This window comes from Bos indicus, chromosome 3, assembly GCF_029378745.1.
Source record: "Bos indicus isolate NIAB-ARS_2022 breed Sahiwal x Tharparkar chromosome 3, NIAB-ARS_B.indTharparkar_mat_pri_1.0, whole genome shotgun sequence".
Taxonomy (NCBI): Eukaryota; Metazoa; Chordata; class Mammalia; order Artiodactyla; family Bovidae; genus Bos; species Bos indicus.
In genome coordinates, this window is record NC_091762.1 from 80216899 (window position 1) to 80240077 (window position 23179).

The window sequence follows — 23179 nt, forward strand, 5'->3', positions numbered from 1 at the left end:
CCTTCTCCAATGCATGAATGTGAAAAGTGAAAGTGAAGTCGCTCAGTCATGTCTAACCCGCAGCGACTCCATGGACTGTAGCCTACCAGGCTCCTCTGTCCATGGGATTCTCCAGGCAAGAGTACTGGAGTAGGGTGCCATTGCCTGTAGATTGCATTTGGTAGTATAGTCATTTTCACAGTATTGATTCTTCCTACCCAGGAACATGGAATATCTCTCCATCTGTTTATATCATCTTTGATTTCTTTCATTAGTGTCATAATTTTCTGTGTATAGCTCTTTTGTCTCCTTAGGTAAGTTTAGTCCTAGATATTTAATTCTTTTTGTTGTAATGGTGAATGGGATTGACTCCTTAATTTACTCTTTCTGATTTTTCATTGTTAGTATATAGAAATACAAGTGATTTCTGTGTATTGATTTTGTATCCTGCAACTTTGCTAAATTCACTGATTAGCTCTAGTAATTTTCTGATACTATCTTTAAGGGTTTCTATGTACAGTATCATGTCATCTGCAAACAGTGAGACTTTACTTCTTTTCTGATCTGGATTCCTTTTATTTCTTTTTCTTCTCTGATTGTGGTAGCTAGGACTTGAATAATAGTGGTGAAAGTGGACTATTGAATAATAGTGGTGAAAGTGGACACCCTTGTCTTGTTTCTGATCTTAGGGGGAATGCTTTCAGTTTCCCAACATTGACAATAATGTTTGCTATAGGTTCATCATATATGCCCTTTACTATGTTGAGGTAGGTTCCTTCTATGCCCATTTTTTGAAGAGTTTAAACCATAAATGGGTGCTGAATTTTTTCAAAGGCTTTTTCTGCATTTATTGAGATTATCACATGATTTTTATCTTTCAATTTGTTAATATGGTGTAGAGTCCTTGCATTCTTGGAATAACTCAACTTGATCACAGTGTATGAGCTTTGTGATGTGTTACTGAATTCTGTTTGCTAAAATTTTGTTGAGGATTTTTGCATCTATGTTCTTCAGTGATATTGGCCTGTAGTTTTCATCTTTTGTGTTATCTTTGTCTGGTTTTGGTATCAGGGTGATGGCAGCCTTGTAGAATGAGTTTGGAAGTATTCTTTCCTCTGCAATTTTTTGTAAGAGTTTTAGAAGGATAGGCATTAGCTCTTCTCTAAATATTTGACAGAATCTTCCTGTGAAGCCATCTGGTCCTGGGCTCTTGTTTTTTGGGAGATATTTGATCACAGCTTTAATTTCTGTACTTATAATTGGGTTGTTCATAATTTCTATTTCTTCCTGGTTCAGTCATGGAAGATTGAACTTTTCTAATAATCTGTCCATTTCTTCCAGGTTATCCATTTTATTGCCATATAGTTGTTCATAATAGTCTCTTCTAATCCTTTGTATTTCTGCATTGTCTGTTGTAACCTCTCCTTTTTTATTTCTAATTTTGTTGATTCTTCTCTCTTTTTTTTTTTTTTTGGATGAATCTGGCTAAAGGTTTGCTAATTTTGTTTATCTTCTCAAAGAACTAGCTTTTGGTTTTATTAATCTTTACTATTGTTTCTTTCATTTCTTTTTCATTTATTTCTGCTCAGATCTTTATGATTTCTTTCCTTCTACTAAGTTTTTTGGGGTTTTGTTCTTCCTTTTTCAGCTGTTTTAGGTGTAAAGTTAGGTTGTCTATTCGATGAGCTTCTTATTTGTTGAGGTAGGATTGTATTGCTATAAACTTCCCTCTTAGAACTGGTTTTGCTGCATCCCACAGGTTTTGAGTTGTTGTGTTTTCATTGTCATTTGTCTCTCGCAATTTATTTCTTTTTTGATTTCTTCAGTAACCTGTTGGTTATTTAGAAATGTGTTGTTTAATTTCCATGTGTTTGTGTTTCTTACAGCTTTTTTTCTTATAATTGATACCTAGTCTCATAGCTCTGTGGTTGGAGAAGATGCTTGCTATGATTTTAATTTTCTTAAATTAATTGAGGTTTGATTTGGGACCCAAGATGTGGTCTATCCTGGAGAATGTTCCATGTGCACTTGAGAAGAAGGTGTATTCTTCTGCATTTGGATGCAAATGTCCTGAAGATATCAATGAGATCCATCTCATCTAATGTGTCATTTAAGACTTGTGTTTTCTTATTAATTTTCTGTTTTGATAATCTGTTCATTGGTGTGAGTGGAGTGTTAAAGTCTCCTACTATTATTGTTACTGTCAATTTCTCCTTTATGTCTGTTACTATTTGTCTTATGTATTGAGGTGCTCCTATGTTAGGTGCATAGATATTTACAATTGTTGTGTCTTCCTCTTGTATTGATCCCTTGATCATTAAAGAATGTCCTTCCTTATCTTTTGTAATATTCTTTATATTAAGGTCTATTTTTTTGGATAGGAGGATTGCTACTCCAGCTTTCTTTTGCTTCCCATTTGCATGGAATATATTTTTCCTTCCTCTCACTTTCAGTCTATATGTGTCTTTAGGTCTGAAGTAGGTTTCTTGTAGACAGCATATATATGGGTCTTGTTTTTGTATCCATTCAGCCAGTCTGTGTCTTTTTGTTGGAGCATTTAATCCATTTACATTTAAAGTAATTATCATGTTCCTATTGCCATTTTCTTGATTGTTTGGGGTTGATTTGTAGATCCTTTTTCTTCTCTTGTATTTCTTGACTATGTCAGTCACTTTAACATTTGTTGTAAAGCTGGTTTGGTGGTACTGAATTCTCTTAACTTTGGCTTGTCTGAAAAGCTTTTTATTTTTCCATCAATTTTGAATGAGATCCTTGCTGGGTACAGTAATCTTGATTGTAGATTTTTCCCTTTCAGTACTTTAAATATATCCTGCCATTCCCTTCTGGCCTGCAGAGTTTCTGCTGAAAGATCAACTGTTAAGTGTATGGGGTTTCCCCTGTATGTTACTTGTTGCTTCTTCCTTGCTGCTTTTAATATTCTTTGTGTTTAGTCTTGCTAGTTTAATTAGTATGTGTCTTGGCATGTTTCTTCTTGGGTTTATCCTGTATGGGCTCTTTGTGCCTCTTAGACTTCATTGACTATTTCCTTTTCCATGTTGGGGAAATTTTCAACTATAATCTCTTCAAAATTTTTACCTTATTCTGCTCTTCAGAAGTTATTTCCACCACTTTATCTTCCAGCTCACTGATTCGTTCTTCTGTTTCAGATATTCTGCTATTGATTGCTTCTAGAGTTTTTTTAATTTCAGTAATTGTGTTGTTTGTCTCTGTATGTTTATTCTTTAATTCTCCTAGGTCTTTGTTAATTGATTCTTGCATTTTCTCCATTCTGTTTTCAAGTTTTTGATCATTTTTACTATCATTATTCTGAATTCTTTTTCATGTAGTTTGCTTATTTCCTCTTCATTTATTTGGACTTCTGTATTTCTAGTTTGTTCCTTCCTTTGCATAGTATTTCTCTCCCTTCTCATTATTATTTTTTTTAACTTATTGTGTTTGAGGTCTCCTTTTCCCAGGCTTTAAGGAAAGTTGAATTCTTTCCTTGAAGAAGGTTGAATTCTTTCTTCCTTTTTGTTTCTGCCCTCCTAAGGTTGGTCCAGTGGTCTGTGTAAGCTTCGTACAGGGTGAGAATTGTGCTGAGTTTTTGTTTGTTTGTTTTTCCTCTGATGGGCAAAGCTGAGTGAGGTGGTAATTCTGTCTGCTGATGATTGGGTTTTTATTTTTGTCTTTTTGTTGTTTATGTGAGGCATCCTGCACAGGGTACTACTGGTGGTTGGGTGATGCCAGGCCTTGTATTCAAGTAGTTTCCTTTGTGTGAATTCTTACTATTTGACACTCCCTAGGGTTAGTTCTCTGGTACTCTAGGTCTTGGAGTCAGTGCTCCCACTCCAAATGCTCAGGGCTTGATCTACAATGTTGCAAACTTTATGAGGGCAGTGAGGCCAACAGAGAGTACCAGGACCTCAGCCTTTGACTTTTCTACTTTTCTGATGTTTCACCTCCCCAAATTTCACAATATAGCCATTTCCTTGCAAACCAGAAGGGAAGATCCTTGAGGACTGGGGATATCCTTGTTTCTCTAGCCCCTATTACAATGCCTGGTCCATTGCAAAAGCTCAATGTGTGATCTGGTCTGCCTAAAGCTGGGACACCTACAGCAGCAACTTCTTCCAGCCCCTCACTGCAGACATTTTAACATATTTAATGACATGCTGTTGTCTGAGATACACTCAGGGGTGCTAAGTAATATGCAGTTTATTTATCATATTGACTTTCTAACGTGCAAAAATTCTTCATTCCTAAATCCATCTGGCTCTGTGCAGTTCAGTTCAAAGACTGTGCATTTGTGCTAAACCTATTTTATAGCCTGATAAGAAGATTTCTCAAGTACTTACTAAAATAGCAGAGGAAAGTAAAAGTAAAGTTTTATTAAAAGCTCTTATGTGAAGAAGCAAGATAAAGGAAAAACCAAGAGGGGACTGGGAAATCTACCTGCTATCTAGATTTCATTGGGTTTTCCCATTTTTAAAATGTTTTTGATCCCAATTCTCAGTAGAAAATTCTGAAAGAATCTAAAAAGGGTGGATATATGTACAACAGATTCACTTTATAGTACACCTGAAAACACCACAACATTGTAAATCAACTATTTGCCAATAAAAATTTTAAAAAAAGAAAATTCTGAAAGTAAACCTTTCAATTCAAAGGAATTCTATAAACAACTTTTTCATCACACATGGAAAACTCTGTGTAGGCAATGGGAATAGTGTGTTATATTGACATGGAAAGGAAAGTCAACCAAGAGGATTTTAAGTACACTATCACCAGAGGCAGTTTCCTACCCCTTTCTTAAGAAAGTCCTTACCATGGAATTCCGCATTCAATCTTGCAGTTAACCTCAGCAAACTCTAAAGCAAAGGGGTGTTGCTGCTGCTGCTGCTAAGTCGTGTCAGTCGTGTCCGACTCTGTGTGACCGCATAGACGGCAGCCCACCAGGCTCCTCCGTCCCTGGGATTCTCCAGGCAAGAACACTGGAATGGGTTGCCATTTCCTTCTCCAACGCACGAAAGTGAAAAGTGAAAGTGAGGTCGATCAGTCGTGTCCGACTCCTAGCGACCCCACGGACTGAAGCACGCCGGGCTCCTCCGTCCATGGGATTTTCCAGGCAAGAGTACTGGAGTGGGGTGCCGTTGCCTTCTCCCAAGCAAAGGGGTATCAATCAGAATACCAATGCTAATCTACTGGGAGCTGTCCAGAGTTTTATGTTGGGAAAGATTCTAAACATATCTCCAGGTTCGGCAAAAAAGGATATTGCAATCAAGTCCAACCTCTGTCAAGGTTTTTAAAGCAAGTAGCAGAGATATAAGAATCACAGGGACGGCGGAGCCTGGTGGGCTGCCATCTATGGGGTCGCGCAGAGTCAGACACAAATGAATCGACTTAGCAGCAGCCGCAGCAGCAGCAGAGATATGTAGGTAGTGTTTGCCTTCCCTGCACCAGGGAAGCTCAGCTCTGCTCTGCTAGTGGTCAAAGCCCTGGGCAGGGTGGAGGTGGGTGTTGCCAGGTTTTTTATTTTTGGAGAATTTAGTTAAGGCCGTGAGATAGAGTTCTTTGCTAATTTTTTGTGTGTGTCAGCAGTGTAAATGGAGATCCTAGAAAATACCATGATTATTCATAAACCCAGTGCTGTGAGCCAAAACACCGCATAATAGAAAAGGTAGAGTTCAGCTTAAAATGGCCTTTTGCATCAGTCTAATAGCATCCATGGAGTTCAGAGTAGGAAAGTTGCCTCATATGGAAAAGGAATGAGCAGGAAGAATGTGAAATAACATGTTAGATAGATGACTTCTTAGTGTTTTTTTACTTTAGACTGTTTCAAGGACTAATCATTTTTATAGAAGAACCATGTGATTTAACCATCTAACCATGTAACTTAAAGAAATGCTTGGAAATAAATACCTTGCCAGCAGAGAGTGGAAAAGAAGCCACCTTGCCCAAAATGTCTGGGATTATCTGGAGGGATATCTATTGGAGCCTGTCCTGCAAGACAAAAGATATCAAGGAAACACAGGAAATAAATCAATGAGATAAATAACACAGAGGCTTCATTCTGAAAACTAAACCACTGGATGACTCATACCTCCTAAGACCAGAGTATCTTGATGCTCCTGGTGAGAAGAGAAGAGGATGCTGGGGTTGACATCTTTTGTGCAGTAATGTTCCCACGGTGGGGTTAGCTCCATCACTTTGTCGTGAGGCTGTAGTTCTACATCCAGAGTTACCTGAAATAGCTGAGGATATTTTTCTGGTACATCACATGCATCCAACTCAGGCCTAAATAGGAATTTAGAAGAATAAGGTCAGTGAAAAACAATGGAACCAGTATGACGTTCAATGCAGAAACCATTGTAGATGGATTCTGAGGTTCAGACTGAGACTCATTTCTAAGGAAAAATCAACCATTACCACATAAGAGACTTTACTGTTCTGAGCCTCAGTTTCCTCATCGAGATAAAAGAGGAGAATGCCTACTTGTAGAATTTAGATACTACTGCTTGTGAAAGCATTCCAGATAGCAGGGCAGATATATCCTGACGGTGTACACTGGTATGTCCAAATCAGTTGTTAAAATAGTGAAAAAGGCTCACAGCCACCATCCTGAGCTCCTGAATGTCTACTCCTAACCTGGCTCTAGCAATTCCCACCTATCACCCCAGTTTCAGCCACTCTCATGGGTCCCCTAGACTGCACTATAATACAGCAACTAATATCTGATGCAGAGGTCCCAGGGGACCCTGCTTCAGTGCTACCGCCAGGCATCCATTCTGATGGGTCTTTGTTGATTCCATTTCCTTCCCTGTTGCAAAACACAAAGAAATACAGATGCAAAGGATGACCATACTGAAACTCTGTTCCTTCTCTCCTCACTTCTGTTCCCCCACAAGGTATTTCAGATCTTTTCATTTGAAGTCTGATCCATTTGTGTTTATGACAAATTATATCCAACTGAGAGTTGTAAAATGCAACCAGCCTCCAGTATGTTGCTAAGCCACAGGCACAGGATTTGGGGTGACGGGGAAGCTGTCACATGGGCACTAATTGCTGGCACTAACTGCCAGCATTTCACAGCTCCTTGGATTGAAAAGGCAGGTTGGCCCAAGTAGCACTTACTTGGTGAACTTTAAAACTGTTGTGTCCAGTGGAATGAATCCAGTATGAAACTGAAGCTGAAATATTTGAGTGTTGGTCACCTAAAAAATACAAAAGCAGCACATTACAATCAATCAGTGAAGAGGGAACCAGATCAAATGATTATATTTGGGGGAGTCATACATCATCAACTGCTTCTATATCTGCACTTTGAATTTTTAGTTTACTAGTTACTTTGAAGTTTACTATGAATATTAAACAACCTCATTTGGATCTAGCCCAGCTTCACTTCCAACCTCTCCTCTCCATAAACTCTTTTGTGGCAAGCCATTCCCTCATCTCTGAGACCCTATGTTCTTGCACCTTGCCATACTTTGACTCATCTCATTCCTTCTGTCCAGGATGCCCCTGTTCCAACCTGATGAACTTTCCTTCTGTCCAGGATGCCCCTATTCCAACCTGATGAACTAATCCTTCAAGATCCACCTTCACATCTTCTGTAGCCTTTCTGAGCCACCACTGGATAGAATAAACTGCTACCTTTATGCCATCTCATCCTACCTCTATAATGGTAGTGGATACTCATACATGTGTGAATTTCCCCTGAACTCCTAAAAGGCAGTCTTACTTTTGTCAATCCTAAACCCCTAGGCAATGACTGCCATAGAACATGTACTTAGAAAATACTTGGTGACTTAAAATACGAACATTTGCTATGAACATTAGGGTGCATATATATTTTCAAATTAGTGTTTTCATTTTCTTCAGACAGATACCCAAGTGTGAAATTGCAGGATCAGTTGGATAGTATCACTGACTCAGTGAACATGAGTTTGAGCAAACTCCAGGAGATAGTGAAGGACAAGGAAGCCTGACGTGCTGCAGTCCACGGAGTCACAAAGAGTCAGACACAACTTAGTGACCGAGCAACGACAACAACATGGTAGCTACTCTTCACTTGAGGGGGAGGGAAACGCTATATTGCTTTCCATATTGCTGTAGCAACTTACATCCCCACCAGCTGTGTATTAGGGTTCCCTTTCCTCCACATCACTGCCACAATAACACTTGATATTTCTTGTCTTTTTGACAATAGCCATTCTATTCTGATGGGTGTGAGGTGATATCTCAGCGTGGTTTTGAGTTGCATTTCCCTGATGATTAGTGATGTTGAGCATCTTTTCATGAGTCTGTTGGCCATCTGTATGTTTCTTTGGGGAAAAAAAATGTCTGTTTAGGTCTTGTGCCCATTTTTAAATTGGATTGTTTGTTTTCTTAATATTGAGTTCATAGCAGTATTATTCACAATAGATATGGAAGAATCTGAGTGCCCATTGACAGATGAATGAATAATGTGATATATGTTAATCATATACATATATGTGTGTATATATATACACACATACACATATACATATATATTTATGTAGCATAAAAAAAGAATAAAATCTTGCCACTTGTAGCACCATGCACGGACCTGAAGGGTATTATGCTTAGTGAGATAAGTCAGACAGAGAAAGAGAAATACTGTGTGCTTTCACTTATATGTGGACTATAAAAAACAAACAAACAAAAATGAACAATAAAACAGGAACAGACTCACACACACATGGAACAAACCAGTGGTTGTCACAGGGGAGAAATGTGAAATAGGTGAAGGAGACTAAGAGATACAAGTTGCCAGTTACAAAATAAAGTCACAAGAATGTAGTATATGGCACACGAGGGAGCATAGTCAATATTTTATAACAACTCTGTATGGTGTATACTCTATAAAAATAACAAATCACTATGCTGGACACTTGAAATAATATAACATTTTAAGTCAACTGTACTTCAATACATAATTTTTTTTAATGCAATTACTTGTAGCGTCATTTGTGATATCCCAACAGTGGCAATAACTCAAATGTTCACCAAATGATGAAGGGATGAACAAAAGCTATATAATCATAAAATGGAACACTGTCTGGCTATGTAAAGTACTGATACAGCAAGGATGAACCTTGAAAACATTAGGCTAAGTGGAAGAAGCCAGCCACAAAAGAGCATACATTGTACGGTTCCATTTATATGAAATGTCTAAAATAGGCAAGTCCATAGAAATAGAAAGCAGATTCCTGGTTGCCTAGGGGATGGAAGAGGAGGAATGGACTGCTGCTAATTAGTGGCTGCTAATATACATAGATTTTCCTTTGTGGGTGATGAAAACGTTTGGGAATCAGACCGCAGTCCTGTACAGCTCTTTGACAGTACTAAAGATAAGAGCGCTGCATACTTCAAAAGGGTGAATTTTATGTTATATCAAATGTATTCCAATTGAAAAAATGTAATTACTTAATCCCACGTTCTTAACAGAGATATCTCCTCTCACAGTGATCCAAACAGGGCACTGTAAAGAAAGACAGGCTGCTACAGAGCAAGATTTGCTCTTCCGCTTCAGGGCTGCTGTCTCCCGGCAACACCACCTGGGCAGTCACAACTTCCAAGTCTTAGTTTTCTCCCCGGTAGAAAGAGGGCAATGGGCATAAGTTTTTTTTTTTTGTTTTCTTTTTTTTTTATTGAAGTATAGTTGATTTAGAAGGTTGTGTTAATTTCTGCTGCACAGCAAAGTGATTCAGTTATATATATATATGTATACGTATATTTATATATAAATATACACACATTCTTTTTTATATTCTTTCCCATTACGGTTTATCACAGGGTATTAAATATAGTTCCCTGTGGTATTCAGTGGGACACTGTTGTTCATCTATTCTATATACAATAGTTTGCATCTGTTAAGCGCAAACTCCCAATCCATCTCCCTCTCTGCCTTGACAACCACAAGTCTGTTCTCTCCATGAGTCTGTCTGTGTTTTGTGGATAAGCTCATTTGTATCATATTTTAGATTCCATATATAAGTGATGTGTGTGTGCATGCTAAGTCGCTTCAGTCATGTCTGACTCTTTGCGACTCTATCAACTGTAGCCCTCCAGGATCCTCTCTGTCCACGGGATTCTCCAGGCAAGAATACTGGAGTGGGTTGCCATGCCCTCCTCCAGGGGATCTTCCTGACCCAGGGATTGAACCCGAGTCTCCTATGTCTCCTGCACTGGCAGGTGGGTTCTTTACCACTAGTGCCACCTGGGAAGCCCAAATAAGTGACAGCACATGGTATTTGTCTTTCTCTTTCTGACTTACTTTATTTAGTATGATAATCTCTAATTCCATCCATGTTGCTGCAAATGCCATTATTTGACGGTTTTTATCTGAATAATACTCCATTGTATGTATGTATATATGCACATACAACATCTTCATCCATTCATCTATTGATGGACATATACGTCATTTCCGTAAGTAATCTTTAAATGTTTTTTCTAACTCTAAAACCAGAAGTTATTCAAGCCCAACGTGATACAGAAAAAATACTGAAATGCTCCTGTTAAAGGGTCAGCTGAGCTTAAGTCATGATTCTTTCTGAAACCATACCTTAGCCTGTAGCCTGCTTCCAATTGTTGACCTCAAGTGATACATGGAAACAACCACATCTCCTTGCACAGTGATGCTCAAAGGAATGAAGATTTTTCCATCTTGGACACGGTATTCCCTTTAAACAGAGACAAAAACATACTGAAAGGGAGTCTAATTTGGCACAATAACATAGATTTACAGGTATAGTCCTCTGTGACTCTGGTCAAAGCATCTGTTTGTGCAGGCCTGAGCCCAGGAACTATTTCCTAACTTAAGCACAGTTAGGAGAACAGTCTATGCCAACTGGATGCAAAGTGGTTCTGCCATGAGATGCCACTGGTCTTCTGCCAGGTCCTCCCTCTTCATCCCATCCTGATTTGTAGATCAATCAATTGCCCATTATCAGAAATCACTCTCTTCAAATATGGGTAGTCTTAATGTATTTACCTTTCCCTAATTGTAATTTTATGGTAAGAACAGAGAGAGAGAACAAAAACTTCAATGGAGATCAATATAGAAACAGCAGTGAAATACTCTGTGAAGGTCTTGTATAGCAATCTTGAAATTCAATCTATTTCAAATTAACTTCACTTCCTGTTATCACACAGTCCCTTTTCTCCATATCCCCTACCACTTCCCACTGGCACCTGCTCTTTATAATAGGTTCTGAAACATTTTAGTTACATCACCATCCACCTAGTTGCTCACATAGAAACCTCATTCATTTCCAATTCCTCCACTGTCCTCACAAATTCTTATCAAGGTCATCTCCTTTAATGTCCAGGCCTTGTGCCCACACCACTTTCTTAACCCTCATTATAACTCATGTGAGTCCCTTAGCTTGTATCACCACTTGAAGGGGGCTACAGCATCCCTTGATTTCACTGTGCTTTTCTATGATTACCACCTATGTTGAACATTTTTTTTAAATTACCGGCCATTTCACAATGATATAGTCCTCAAAGGAAGAATAGGATCCAACTTACACAGGAATGGAGCAGTTCACAAGGAGAAATGAAGAAAGGCATCACGACTTACTTCATTCGTTCAAAATCTGCACAGGTTGTATATATTTTGGTTTCTCCAATCAGTACATCGCAGTAAGGGCGACATCCATTTCTCTGTTTGTTGAAAAAAGGAACTGGACTGACAGTGATCGACTTAATTGTGAGAGGCTTGAAGTGAGGGCGGTAGGGTTTGTCTGCTAGGAGGTCACACATGTAGCCCAGGTACCTAAAACACAAGACTGACATTCTGTTGGTGGCAACAACACCAGAAGAAATAAGCAATCGATTTGCTATAAAGTTTATTGTCATATGTTATTAACCTACAGTAAAAATTTACTGTGTTAGTCCCTTAGACATTAACTGGCAAAAGAGAAATGTTGCCAATGATTTAGGAAAGCTTTTATCTAATGACACTGCTGTACTTCCCTCCAAAGATCTCATAGTGAGATATTTATTAAATAAAAAAAGTTTACGGGAGCTTTACACTTTACTCAATATTTGATCTAGCAGGTTAAATTTGTTATCAGCTGAAGGCTGGCTTTGGGGGGAAAGTCAGAATTTATCATCAGAAGCAATTTTTTTAGTCTTTTGGCCATACTGCATGACATGTGGGATCTTATTCCCCTACCGGGGATCGAACCTGTGCCTCCTGCACTTGAGGCAGGGAGTCTTAACCAGTGAACCACCAGGGAAGTCTCCAGAAGCAATTTTTAATCCAAAAGGAAGCAAAAAGATACAATGTAAATAAGAGAAACAAGACACTCTGACTAAAGAAAAGATAATATGTCAGTTATTTAAAGATCTTTATCTTTTTTACGGACATGATACTAGTTAGACCATGCCTGTGCCAAGAGCTGACTTTACCTCCTGTGGGATGGTGAAAGTCCAATTCCTGGTCGCTTTGCGTAGAGCAATCGAACGGCTGGGCCAGGAGTAGAGTAGAGATTACAGAAAATGAACATAGCACCAACCAGAATCGATGATGCTGCCCGTCCATCCTATCAAAGAAAATGTATAAACTTGTCACAAATATGCGCCAGTCAGGCAACTCAGCACCTGCAGTGTGATTAAAAGAGACATGTCAGGGTGGGAAGTCTGGGGGCGGTGGGATGTGGAGGAGAGAAGACCTAATTGGAGGTACTCATCAATTCAAAAATTGTTCACTTGAAAACCAAAATCTGTTCCAATTATTTAAATCACAAAGCAGCAAGGGAAGGCTTGTTCTTAGGATATGATTGACTCTGCTAACCTAAGAAACCCAGCAATATAAATTTGATTTGTACTTACTTACTGAAAAATAATCTAGTCTTCAAAGTAACTTTGGACTGGAAGGATGAGAACAGTTGAGGTCTCTCAGTTTAGGGTGAAGGTAAAGAGTTCTCAGGTTAGGCAAATACTGCTTGTTGGACTATGCCTGGTGTACATTTTATCCAAAGTATGTTCTCAGATTGATATAAAATAAAGAAGTTTCACGTGATTCAACCATGTTTGGTAAAGGAATGCACGCAGTAACATTCCTGACAGATGGTAAGCCAGCTTCTTCTAGAATACTTTAAGTGACAGGGATCATCCTATTTCAGGAAGAACTCCAAGTTCTTCCTTATACTGAGTATGTTGAAGTTGCAATGTATTCCACTCAATGATCCTCGTTCTTCCTTCTGTCAGGACAAAGAGGAAACCTACTCCTTTCTCCCAGGACAACCCTTCACATATTTGAAATACTCTCAATCAACTTTTCTATTTTCCAGGTTGAAAACACACCTGAACTGTGACGGTTAATTTTATGTGTCAACTGATTGGGCTAAGAGATGCCCAGAGAACTGGTAAGACATTATTTCTGTGTGTGCCCGGGGGGTTCGGTGTCGGGGGTGGGGCGGTGCGTTTCTGCAAGAGATCAGCATTGAATCAGTAGACTGAGTAGAGGTAAATACCCTCACCACAGTGGGCTGGCATCACCCAATCTACCAAGGGCCCAAACAGAACAAAAAGGCAAAGGAAGGAAGAATTTTCTTTGTCGTCTTAAGCTGGGACCTCCATCTTCTGTTCTTGGACATCGGAACTCTTGGTTTTTGAGCCAACACCAGTGGCCTCCTCGGTTTTCGGGTCTTTGGACATAGACTAAATGTTACTACTCCCTTTCTTGATCCACCATCTTCCAGCAGGTGGACTGTGGGACTTCTAGGCTTCCAGAATCCCTTGAGCCAATTCCTATAATAAATCGCCTCTTGCATATGTATCTCTGTATCATCCCATCAGTTCTGAGAATCTTGACTACCACACCATTTCTTCAATTCTTCCTCATTTGATGTTTCATTTTAAGAGAGATCATCATTTGATGGACTTCCTCTGAACAGACTCCAGTTTAAAAACAACAGCCTTAAATGTGCTGCCCAGATGTGAAATGCAAGATATAAGATGCGTTCTGACCAAACTAGAGAGGAAATACCATTTTCCTTTGTGTGGTAAGAACACTATGCTTTTATTAACATAGTCCCACACTAAACTAAATGCAAGCTAAATCATACCATAAGCTTTTATTGATCTTTCTATCCAGTAGAACTGTGAGCCCTTTTTCAGATGATGTGATAATAGATAAATACACTTAATCTTTAAGAACCAGAATTCAGGACTTTACATTTATCCTGTATTTAATTTCACATTAGTGGTTTCTATTAACCTGTAAAAACTTCTAAGATCCAGATTCATTATGTGACCTTCCTAGCCTGAGAAAGCTGATAAGCTTATCTCCACATTTTCAAAGTTGTTAATTAAAAGGACAACCAAATGCAACCTTTTCCTGGGAAGATGCTGATCCATTAATCACCCTTCTTTGGAAGCAATATTCAGCCAATTTTTAACTAAATGTATAACAATTTAGCCCAAATTTTTCTATCTTGAATATAAGAAATAGGGAAATACCTCTACTAATCTATTAGTCTTATTCCAAAAGTTCAGTTGCTTTACATGTAGGTTTATAATGAATCAGCATGGACTTCTTTATTCTAAGAGTTTAAAATTATCTACGCAAAAATTGTATTAGAATTTCACCTTGAATCACCATCAGGCTCACCAGTCTGTAACTTTTCAAGGTCAACTCCTCTGTCTTTTGGGGGAAAAACCTCCTTTCCTTGCCTGCCTGGTACTCTTTTTCCTGTTTCCTGATAACATATAAGGAACCCATATTTTCTTCTCCAAGTGCTTTTAGCATTCTGTCACATAATTTAAGTCTAGAGAGAGGATTATTGTTAAGTACTGTGATGCGATTTACTATCTCACTACCTCTCAGCTTTGTTTTAATTATCATTGTCCCTCCCTTTCTAGCCTGACATCAGTTCCCCTGAGGAAGGAACAGAATAAAGGATTGACAGTTTTACTGTGTGCCTCAAGCATTTGTTGCTGTCCTTACTCCAAGGACAGTTTTTTTAAAAGACATACTTCTCAATCTTAATTCTAGAATTTTAGAATTTAGTCTTCCTGACACTCTTTTAACAGGTTCATGGCTCTTAGATATGTGTTCGCTCCCTTTATCTGCTATCCAGGTCTTTTAAAAGTTTTATTTGTTTTTTTTTTTTAATTAAAAGACGAATATATGCTTTTAAATTTTATTTATTTATTTATTTATTTTTTATTTATTTATTTATTTATATTTGACCCAGTGCTGGGTCTTCACTGCTTTGCTCAGGCTTCCTCTAGTTGTGGCAAGAGGGCTTCTCATCGCAGTGGCTTCCCTTGTGGAGCGCAGGCTTAGTAGTTTTGGTTCACGGGCTTAGCTGAACCAACTAAGTTCTGTGGCATGTGAGATCTTCCTGGGCTGGGGATGGAACCCATGTCCTCTGCATTGGCAGGCAGATTCTTATCCACTGTGTCACCAAGGAAGTCCATGTGCTTATTTTTAATAATAATAAAAAAAGGAGTATATAGAATAAAAATAAGTGCTCCCACCTCCAGCTTCAATTCCATTTCTGAAGACTTAGTGCAGACTTCCAACTCATACATGTCCAACACATGAAAGCCTGGAGAGCAGACTATAGGGTCTTAACTCTTTGTCTGCCTCTTTTTTTTTCTTCTTTCATTGGGTTTTTATTTGTCATGATTGTATCATCAGAACTGGGAGCCTCTGGTCTCTCTCAAGCCATCTCCTCTTACAAAGCCACCAGACCTAGGCTTGTTGAACTTTTAGAAAGTTTCTAAGTGAAGAGAAAAATCACCAAAGTGCCTAAAGCCTGCTTGGTTTCTAAAATAATCTGTCTTTTAAACAATCTGTTCTGCCTCTAAAAGGAAAACCCTTCAGCCTTTCACATTAAACTGCTATGAACACCAAGTGTTTTTCCTTTATTACCAAGACTTTGGGGATGTGAAATGGAAAGAAGAAAAAATGTTCTCAGCTTTCATCCCTTTTTTAGCCAACGGACTCTTAAGAAAGAGGGGAAAAGTCATCAACTAAGATTATAGCAAAATATATACCCTAAAGTTTATCAACATAATGAATAGTTCTAATACGTGAGCTCAGATTTCACTTTTGTGCTCCTTTCTTCACGTAGTCCATCACTATTCTTATCTCTCGTACCTGGGATACAGAGGTAAAAAAGGCACAGTTCTTGCCCACAAGATGCTTGTAGTCTAGTGGGAAAACAGGCAGGTCACCAGGTCATGATGATGCGGTACATTAAATGCCACCAAAGATATTTAGATATATAATCGAATGTCCATATTGTGAAAAAGAAGACTTTACCTAAAGTTGAGTTTAAAGCAATACGCAAAAGCCCTCCAGAGGGAAGGTTGAGTAAAGGGACTCTAGGAGGTCAGTGGTCAGAAAAATCATCAGTCCCACTAGAACTGCTATAAAATATCGTCAATCTATGTGACTGCATACAAGGACATAAATGTCTTTTAATTTTGTTTTTATTCAAACATAAAGGTAAGAGAATAAAATATTCCAATATGCTTATGTCAATTCTATTCACCCAAAACTCTGGCATTTTTGCCTGGGCATCCACAGCTCCTGTTTCTACCTCTTTTATATTAGTAATAGCATATTTCAGAGGCTCTGTGCTATGGGGGTTGTATACATATCTGCCTCTCCCATTGGCATTCAAGCTTTAAGGCAAGAACAATGCGTTCCCCTCATTTATAACCCTTACATCATGTAATTTCTAAGGAGGTTCTTAATAAATGTTTATTCAATATAAGCATTACCTGCTCACTAGTCTATATAAGGCCATTTGTATTTGACCAAACCAAACCAGCAAACACGACAGCCACGTCAGCAACATGAAAAGGTTACTCACCAAGCAGTGGACAACACAGACGTTTTTGGGATTCTGTAGTAGCCAGTTATACATATTCCGACACACAGCAAAGAGGTTGTGCAGGCTGGGGGCCTGCCTGATGGGCCAACTGCATTCTGAGACCTAAAGGAACACAGCAGAAAGGAATGAATTCCCAAGCAACTCCCTCTCCATGAGCAGGTATCACACCAAACAACTTCTGGAAGTGACACAGCGGGAAGAGTTGGGAACAGGGTCCAAACACAGAAGAGTTTAATCTTGTAATTTTTTTTACTTTAAAAATTCTGTTTCAGTAAATGGTATGAAAACACAGTTTGAAATACATTTTAAATTAAACTAGATGATTTAAACTACCTATTTGGATTTTTAAAAATTCTGTGGGGTTACACTGAATTTAACTTCTATTTAGTACAAAATGTTTTGATCTGCCTACTAGATGCTTAATTATAGGGTTACATTATAAATCCTGCACTACCCTTAATTGTATCCAAGCTGATAAAAGTGAAAACATGAAAAAGTGCTGCTGAGTAAGCCAAAGATAGGCTTTTTCGGGGTCTTATTTCTTTCTCTTTTAATGAAGGAACCCACAACTCCATGGGGGTGATATCTGGCATTTTCATTCATTTAACACATACAATCATTTAGCACATTATAGAACACTGACTACATATGTAGAATTCTGCTTGGCTCTGATCTGAAAAATCATGTAAGATGGGTACTAATACGATTCCCATTTTGCAAATGAGAAGACTGACTCTCAGAGGTCGTCTTATCTAAAGTCACACCACTGGTTAGCACCAGGATTGCAACCAAGGTCTTCTGAACGTAAGTCACTTTGCTGCAACAGTATACTGGCTGAGACTGTTATTTGCCTCAAAATTCTAGGTACGAGTCTCAGTAGGGAAAAGCTTAGATTTAGGCAAACTCATGAAAACAGAGAAGCCTGGAGGGCTCCAGTTCATGGGGTGGCAAAGAGTCAGACATGACCGAGCTACTTTCACTTTCACTTTTCTTCTCAATGACCTCTCTGGTCTTTCCTGGTGGCTCAGATGGTAAAGGATCTGCCTCTAATGCAGGAGACCTGGGTTCGATCCCTGGGTCAGGAAGATCCCCTGGAGGAGGGCATGGCAACCCACTCCAGTATTCTTGCCTGTGGAGAACTCCATGGACTGAGGAGAGTCGGACATGACTCAATGACTAACACCTTCACTTTTCTTTAATGACCTCGCTAAGCCTTTCTCCATAAAATATTGTGAATGATAATCACCTACCTACCTTACAGGATTGTGGCTACCACATGAGACTGTATTTCAAAGGCTTAACTCAGTATTTGACACACACAAAATGATCAACAAATACTGGCTAACACTATTATTATTTTTAATCAGGTAACTGTAGTGCAAATCCTTAAGGTCAGATAGAGCCAACTATGTTTGAAAAAATGAATAAAACCCTTTTGGGCAAAAGTTTAGACTGAAGGGTCAGATCATACAAGGCCTTGTTAAGAACTGAGAGAAATATTTAAGAAGGAAAGTAACTCTTATTAGATTTCAGTATGAAGAAAGGATATAGATGACAAAAGACAAAGTCAGAAAGAACAGTCAGATGGCTGTAAGTGGAATCTAAGTAAGAAACGATGGTGGCTTAGGCTAGATGAGTGGTAGTGGGACGCACAAAGACTTGAGGAATTCAAAAAATAGACAGGAAGTGGAATGCCTGTATTCAAGACTTAGTGATCAATCAGAGGGTGGCAGTGCATGAGTGTAGACGGGGATGTGCAGACAGAGGACACAAAAATGACTGCCAGATTTCCCGCCTGAACGGCTGGATAAAAGGATGGGAGGTGCCATTATTGAGACAGGGAATTCTGGTCAAAGGAACAGGCTTTTACAGACGGTGTCATCAAAAAGTGCTCTGCAACACTAACAATACTGGTCTAAGAAAACCCAAATGTCCCAAATTCTTTACATTTAACAGTAGGGAAAGAGAGGTAGGAATAACCTGTTTGGTTCACGCTTTTCTAGTAACCATATAGTAACTAGTCAAAATATGGGTGGGAAATTATCTGTGCTGTCTAGAGTTGACACCCGAAAGCAAACACAGAGTTTCTCTCTCTGTGGATGCCAAAAACCCCATTCTTTTTGGTTAGTTTGTAACTTTTTTTCCTGTAAAATGATCATAGGTGGCATCAGAAGACTTTCCAGGTTGTTAATTATCCTAGACCTTTGGGAATGACAGGTGCAATTTATCTTTATTAAACAAAATAGACAAAACACCTAATAAAGCTACCGAAAAACTCAGGGTAGCCAGTGTTGAGCCTCTGTCAATTTAAACTCCATAAAGCTTGCCGCTTTCACCTAATATGATTTAAGGCTGTTTCTGGCCCATTCTTTATCCTCAAAGAGATTCCCCATTGATGTGCTCTCAAGGTATGGAAATAATGATTAAAAATAGAATAATTGGGAAGAAAAGATCTGCCATCAGAGGAATTGCAAAATGTACATTTATACAAGCTGCTTCCTGTCTGTGATGTTTTTCCTTCCCTTGGTAAATTTCTATTCACAATACAAAGCCCAAGTTCAAGTGTTCTGCTGTCTCTGACAGTTTCTCTTAACACTCACAGGCAGAAATGCTTAGTCATCCTGATCATCAGAGCAACACGGTGAAGCCCACAGGTTGGGTTTTCACCTTAGCTTTACCACTTACTACCTAATTAACTTTTGGCAAGGTGCTAACCTCTCCAAGCGGAGAAGGCAATGGCACCCCACTCCAGTACTCTTGCCTGGAAAACCCCATGGATGGAGGAGCCTCGTAGGCTGCAGTCCATGGGGTCGCTAAGAGTCGGACACAACTGAGTGACTTCACTTTCACTTTTCACTTTCATGCATTGGAGAAGGAAATGGCAACCCACTCCAGTGTTCTTGCCTGGAGAATCCCAGGGACGGGGGAGCCTGGTGGGCTGCCGTCTATGGGGTCGCACAGAGTCGGACACGACTGAAGCGACTTAGCAGCAGCAGCAGCAGCAACCTCTCCAAGACTCAAGTCTCTTGTGTGTGAAGTAAAAATGGGCATTACAAGGCAGCTGTAAGAATTAAGGAGCATGACATAAACACAGTAAGTGCCAGCTAACTGACAAGCCGCATTCAAATTAAGTGTTTACATCTATCTCCCCATTTAGACACTAAGCTCCAGGAGAAGAGAGACCATTTTTTGTTTTTGTAACCCAAGTACAGAATCCACACGCTAGTCCAATGGCAGGCACTCAGTAGGTATTTGCTGAGTGAATGAACGAATGAAAGAACCAAGGAAGGAACCCTATGTGGTAATCTCTTCTTATAATATGATTTATCTTTGTCTATGTGTAAAAGATCTTGAAGAAGCAATGGTGAATCAATTTTGTTGTATTTTTAGATTATGACTATGTAAAAGTGTAGAAAATTTATTTTCTCAAGTAGTATTCAGGCAGCATTTTTAAACCTTTTAGAAATTATATGTCACCCCTACAAATACTAAATGTCAGTATCTATAATGAGTCTCAGCTAAAAGCTGGCTAAATTGTTCTTAGCACAATACACCAATTGTTCAGAATCATTAAATCGATCAAGTAAATAATATTAATTTAAAGTACTCCATAATTACATATTTACTTGATATATAATTACACACCATTAGACAAACATACAATTAGAATTTTTTAAAAGCATGTGCTCTGTCTAAAGGGGAAAAACATTAAGGCGTAAAAAAAAATACAAAAAAATTTTTAAACAAAATCAATCACTGCAAGAGGTTTTTGTAGCTCTGTGAGGTTCACAGCTTTGTGCGATAAGCACAATCCTTGGGCAGGTGACACTTCATCATGCTGCCTCCAGTCTCTCTGAACCCCTCCCGGAGTAGCAGACAGCAGAAAACGCCATATGGATTACAGGCTGCCATGATACCACCTGGAGGGAAAGGAGGCCAAAGCAGCACAGGGCTGAATGCTATTCGGTTTTCATCTTTCTGTCTCCCCAGGCAAGAGAGGAGATGACAGAAGCATCCCATTTGCTGAGCATAAGAGCAAAAGATGCTATAGAGAATCAGACTGAAGAGTCATATCCAGTGTTTTAAGAATCTGATTCCATTTTTGGAGGACAGAGGTACTTCAGGCAATTGGGACTGCAGCCTACCAGGCTCCTCCGTCCATGGGATTTTCCAGCCAAGAGTACTGGAGTGCGCTGCCATTGCCTTCTCCAAATGGTGATTATAGCTTCCCCTTACTGAAGGCTTACTCTAAGCCAGACACTGGTGTCAAATGTATTCCTTATAGCACACCCACAGAAAAATATTCTAAGTATCTGTGAGACAGAAATCCTTATTGTCATCTCCACTTACTACAGGAGGATGAGTTTTAGATGACATGAAGTGACTTACCCAAGAAGCGGAAGAGTTGAGATGTGAATCGAGGATAATTTTTGTGCACATCACATGAATTTCACCTCAGTAAAAAATAATAAAAATTTGTACACTGATGATTATTAACTACAATTCCATACATTTCTGAGGCAGTTATGGCACCACATGGGGGCTATTTTTTTTTTTTTTACCAAGGTTAATAAGACAGTCAAGTCACTGAAGGCTGCAAAACTAGAATGTGGGACTTTGAGGTTCTCTGGCTCCCAGGCCAGGGGTATTTTTCTGCCCCATTATTTCCTACCCTTACATTGATGCACAGTGACAGAGGAGAGATGAATACAATCTATAAAGTCATTCCTCTATGGCCAACTCCCCTCACCACCCAGAAAACCAGCAGAGAAACAACTAGGAGCTATGGTGACCTCTTTAGTGAGTTCTGGAAGGAAAAACGAAAAAAAGGGGACCTTCAAAAAAAAATTACAAACCCTTTAAGAAACCCAACTTGATCATGTATTTTCCTAAAATTAAATTATTTGCAAAGAGGAAGAAATTCTATAAGATTATACAATTTAGAAATAGTGGAAATAAAATAAGATTCTAAAAGAACTAGCTGGGTTTATCTTTTCTATGTTACTAACTGGGCTCCTTCAGCTTGCTCCTTCCTGGTTGCACAGAGGGAGAAGGAGGCTCAAAGTGGCACTTACATTTACATTATCAGGATGTAAGAACTTTAGGGCAGCCTAGATTTGCTGGCCATTCATCCACTTTTCCATTTATTGCCAACAATAACACCAAGAAATGTGTAAAGCAGTGGTTCCTGAAACTAGGACATAGCTACAAAACTGTGCAGAAATGGAACCAGTACACACACACATACCCTCACTCAGAGTGAATGAGTACAGTGTATATATAGATACTGGTGGTGATTATACACTATTATGAGTGTATTTAATGCTGCTGAATTGTACCCTTACAAATGTCTAAAATGGTATGTTTATGTTATATGTCTTCTATCATAATAAAGAAAAAATAGGAGTGAAAATACATGGTTAAACTCTGAAGTCCATGCATGAATCAAAATATACAATGGATTCATGTCTGTTTAACTTAGATTCAGAACATCTGGTTTAGATGATGCATCTCACTGGTCTCCAGGACTTCACTGTCAACAGCATGACTTTTATTTCCTCAAGGAGGATACTGGCTAAGAAGAGGCAAAAAATTGACATTCAACACCTCCTCTGCAGTCCTGAATAGGAATTCTAACACTATGAACACAGGGCTATCAGCTATGCTTTGTTTTGAGTTAAGATCAGATCAGATCAGATCAGTCGCTCTGTCGTGTCCGACTCTTTGCGACCCCATGAATCGCAGCACGCCAGGCCTCCCTGTCCATCACTAACTCCCGGAGTTCACTCAGACTCTCGTCCATTGAGTCAGTGATGCCATCCAGCCATCTCATCCTCTGTTGTCCCCTTCTCCTCCTGCCCCCAATCCCTCCCAGCATCAGAGTCTTTTCCAATGAGTCAACTCTTCACATGAGGTGGCCAAAGGACTGGAATTTCAGCTTTAGCATCATTTCTTCCAAAGAAATCCCAGGGCTGATCTCCTTCAGAATGGACTGGTTGGATCTCCTTGCAGTCCAAGGGACTCTCAAGAGTCTTCTCCAACACCACACTTCAAAAGCATCAATTCTTCGGTGCTCAGCCTTCTTCACAGTCCAACTCTTACATCCATACATGACCACAGGAAAAACCATAGCCTTGACTAGACGAACCTTTGTTGGCAAAGTAATGTCTCTGCTTTTGAATATGCTATCTAGGTTGGTCATAATTTTCCTTCCAAGGAGTAAGCGTCTTTTAATTTCATGGCTGCAGTCACCATCTGCAGTGATTTTGGAGCTCAAAAAAATAAAGTCTGACACTGTTTCCACTGTTTCCCCA

General features: G+C 39.2%; 1 protein-coding gene across 4 annotated transcripts in view; it reads right to left on the reverse strand.

Annotated features, from left to right (window-relative positions):
• The window catches only part of DNAJC6 (DnaJ heat shock protein family (Hsp40) member C6), a 177564-nt gene that overhangs the window by 30510 nt on the left and 123875 nt on the right, over window positions 1-23179 (reverse strand). For all 4 annotated transcript variants that reach the window (XM_070786398.1, XM_070786399.1, XM_070786397.1 and 1 more), the window contains exons 5-11: window positions 16845-16967; window positions 12421-12554; window positions 11588-11782; window positions 10568-10685; window positions 7111-7190; window positions 6080-6273; window positions 5899-5979 (exon numbers count right to left, since the gene is read on the reverse strand). In XM_070786398.1, coding sequence (XP_070642499.1) covers window positions 5899-5979; window positions 6080-6273; window positions 7111-7190; window positions 10568-10685; window positions 11588-11782; window positions 12421-12554; window positions 16845-16967 — 925 coding nt within the window. The remainder of the gene's footprint in view (window positions 1-5898; window positions 5980-6079; window positions 6274-7110; window positions 7191-10567; window positions 10686-11587; window positions 11783-12420; window positions 12555-16844; window positions 16968-23179) is intronic.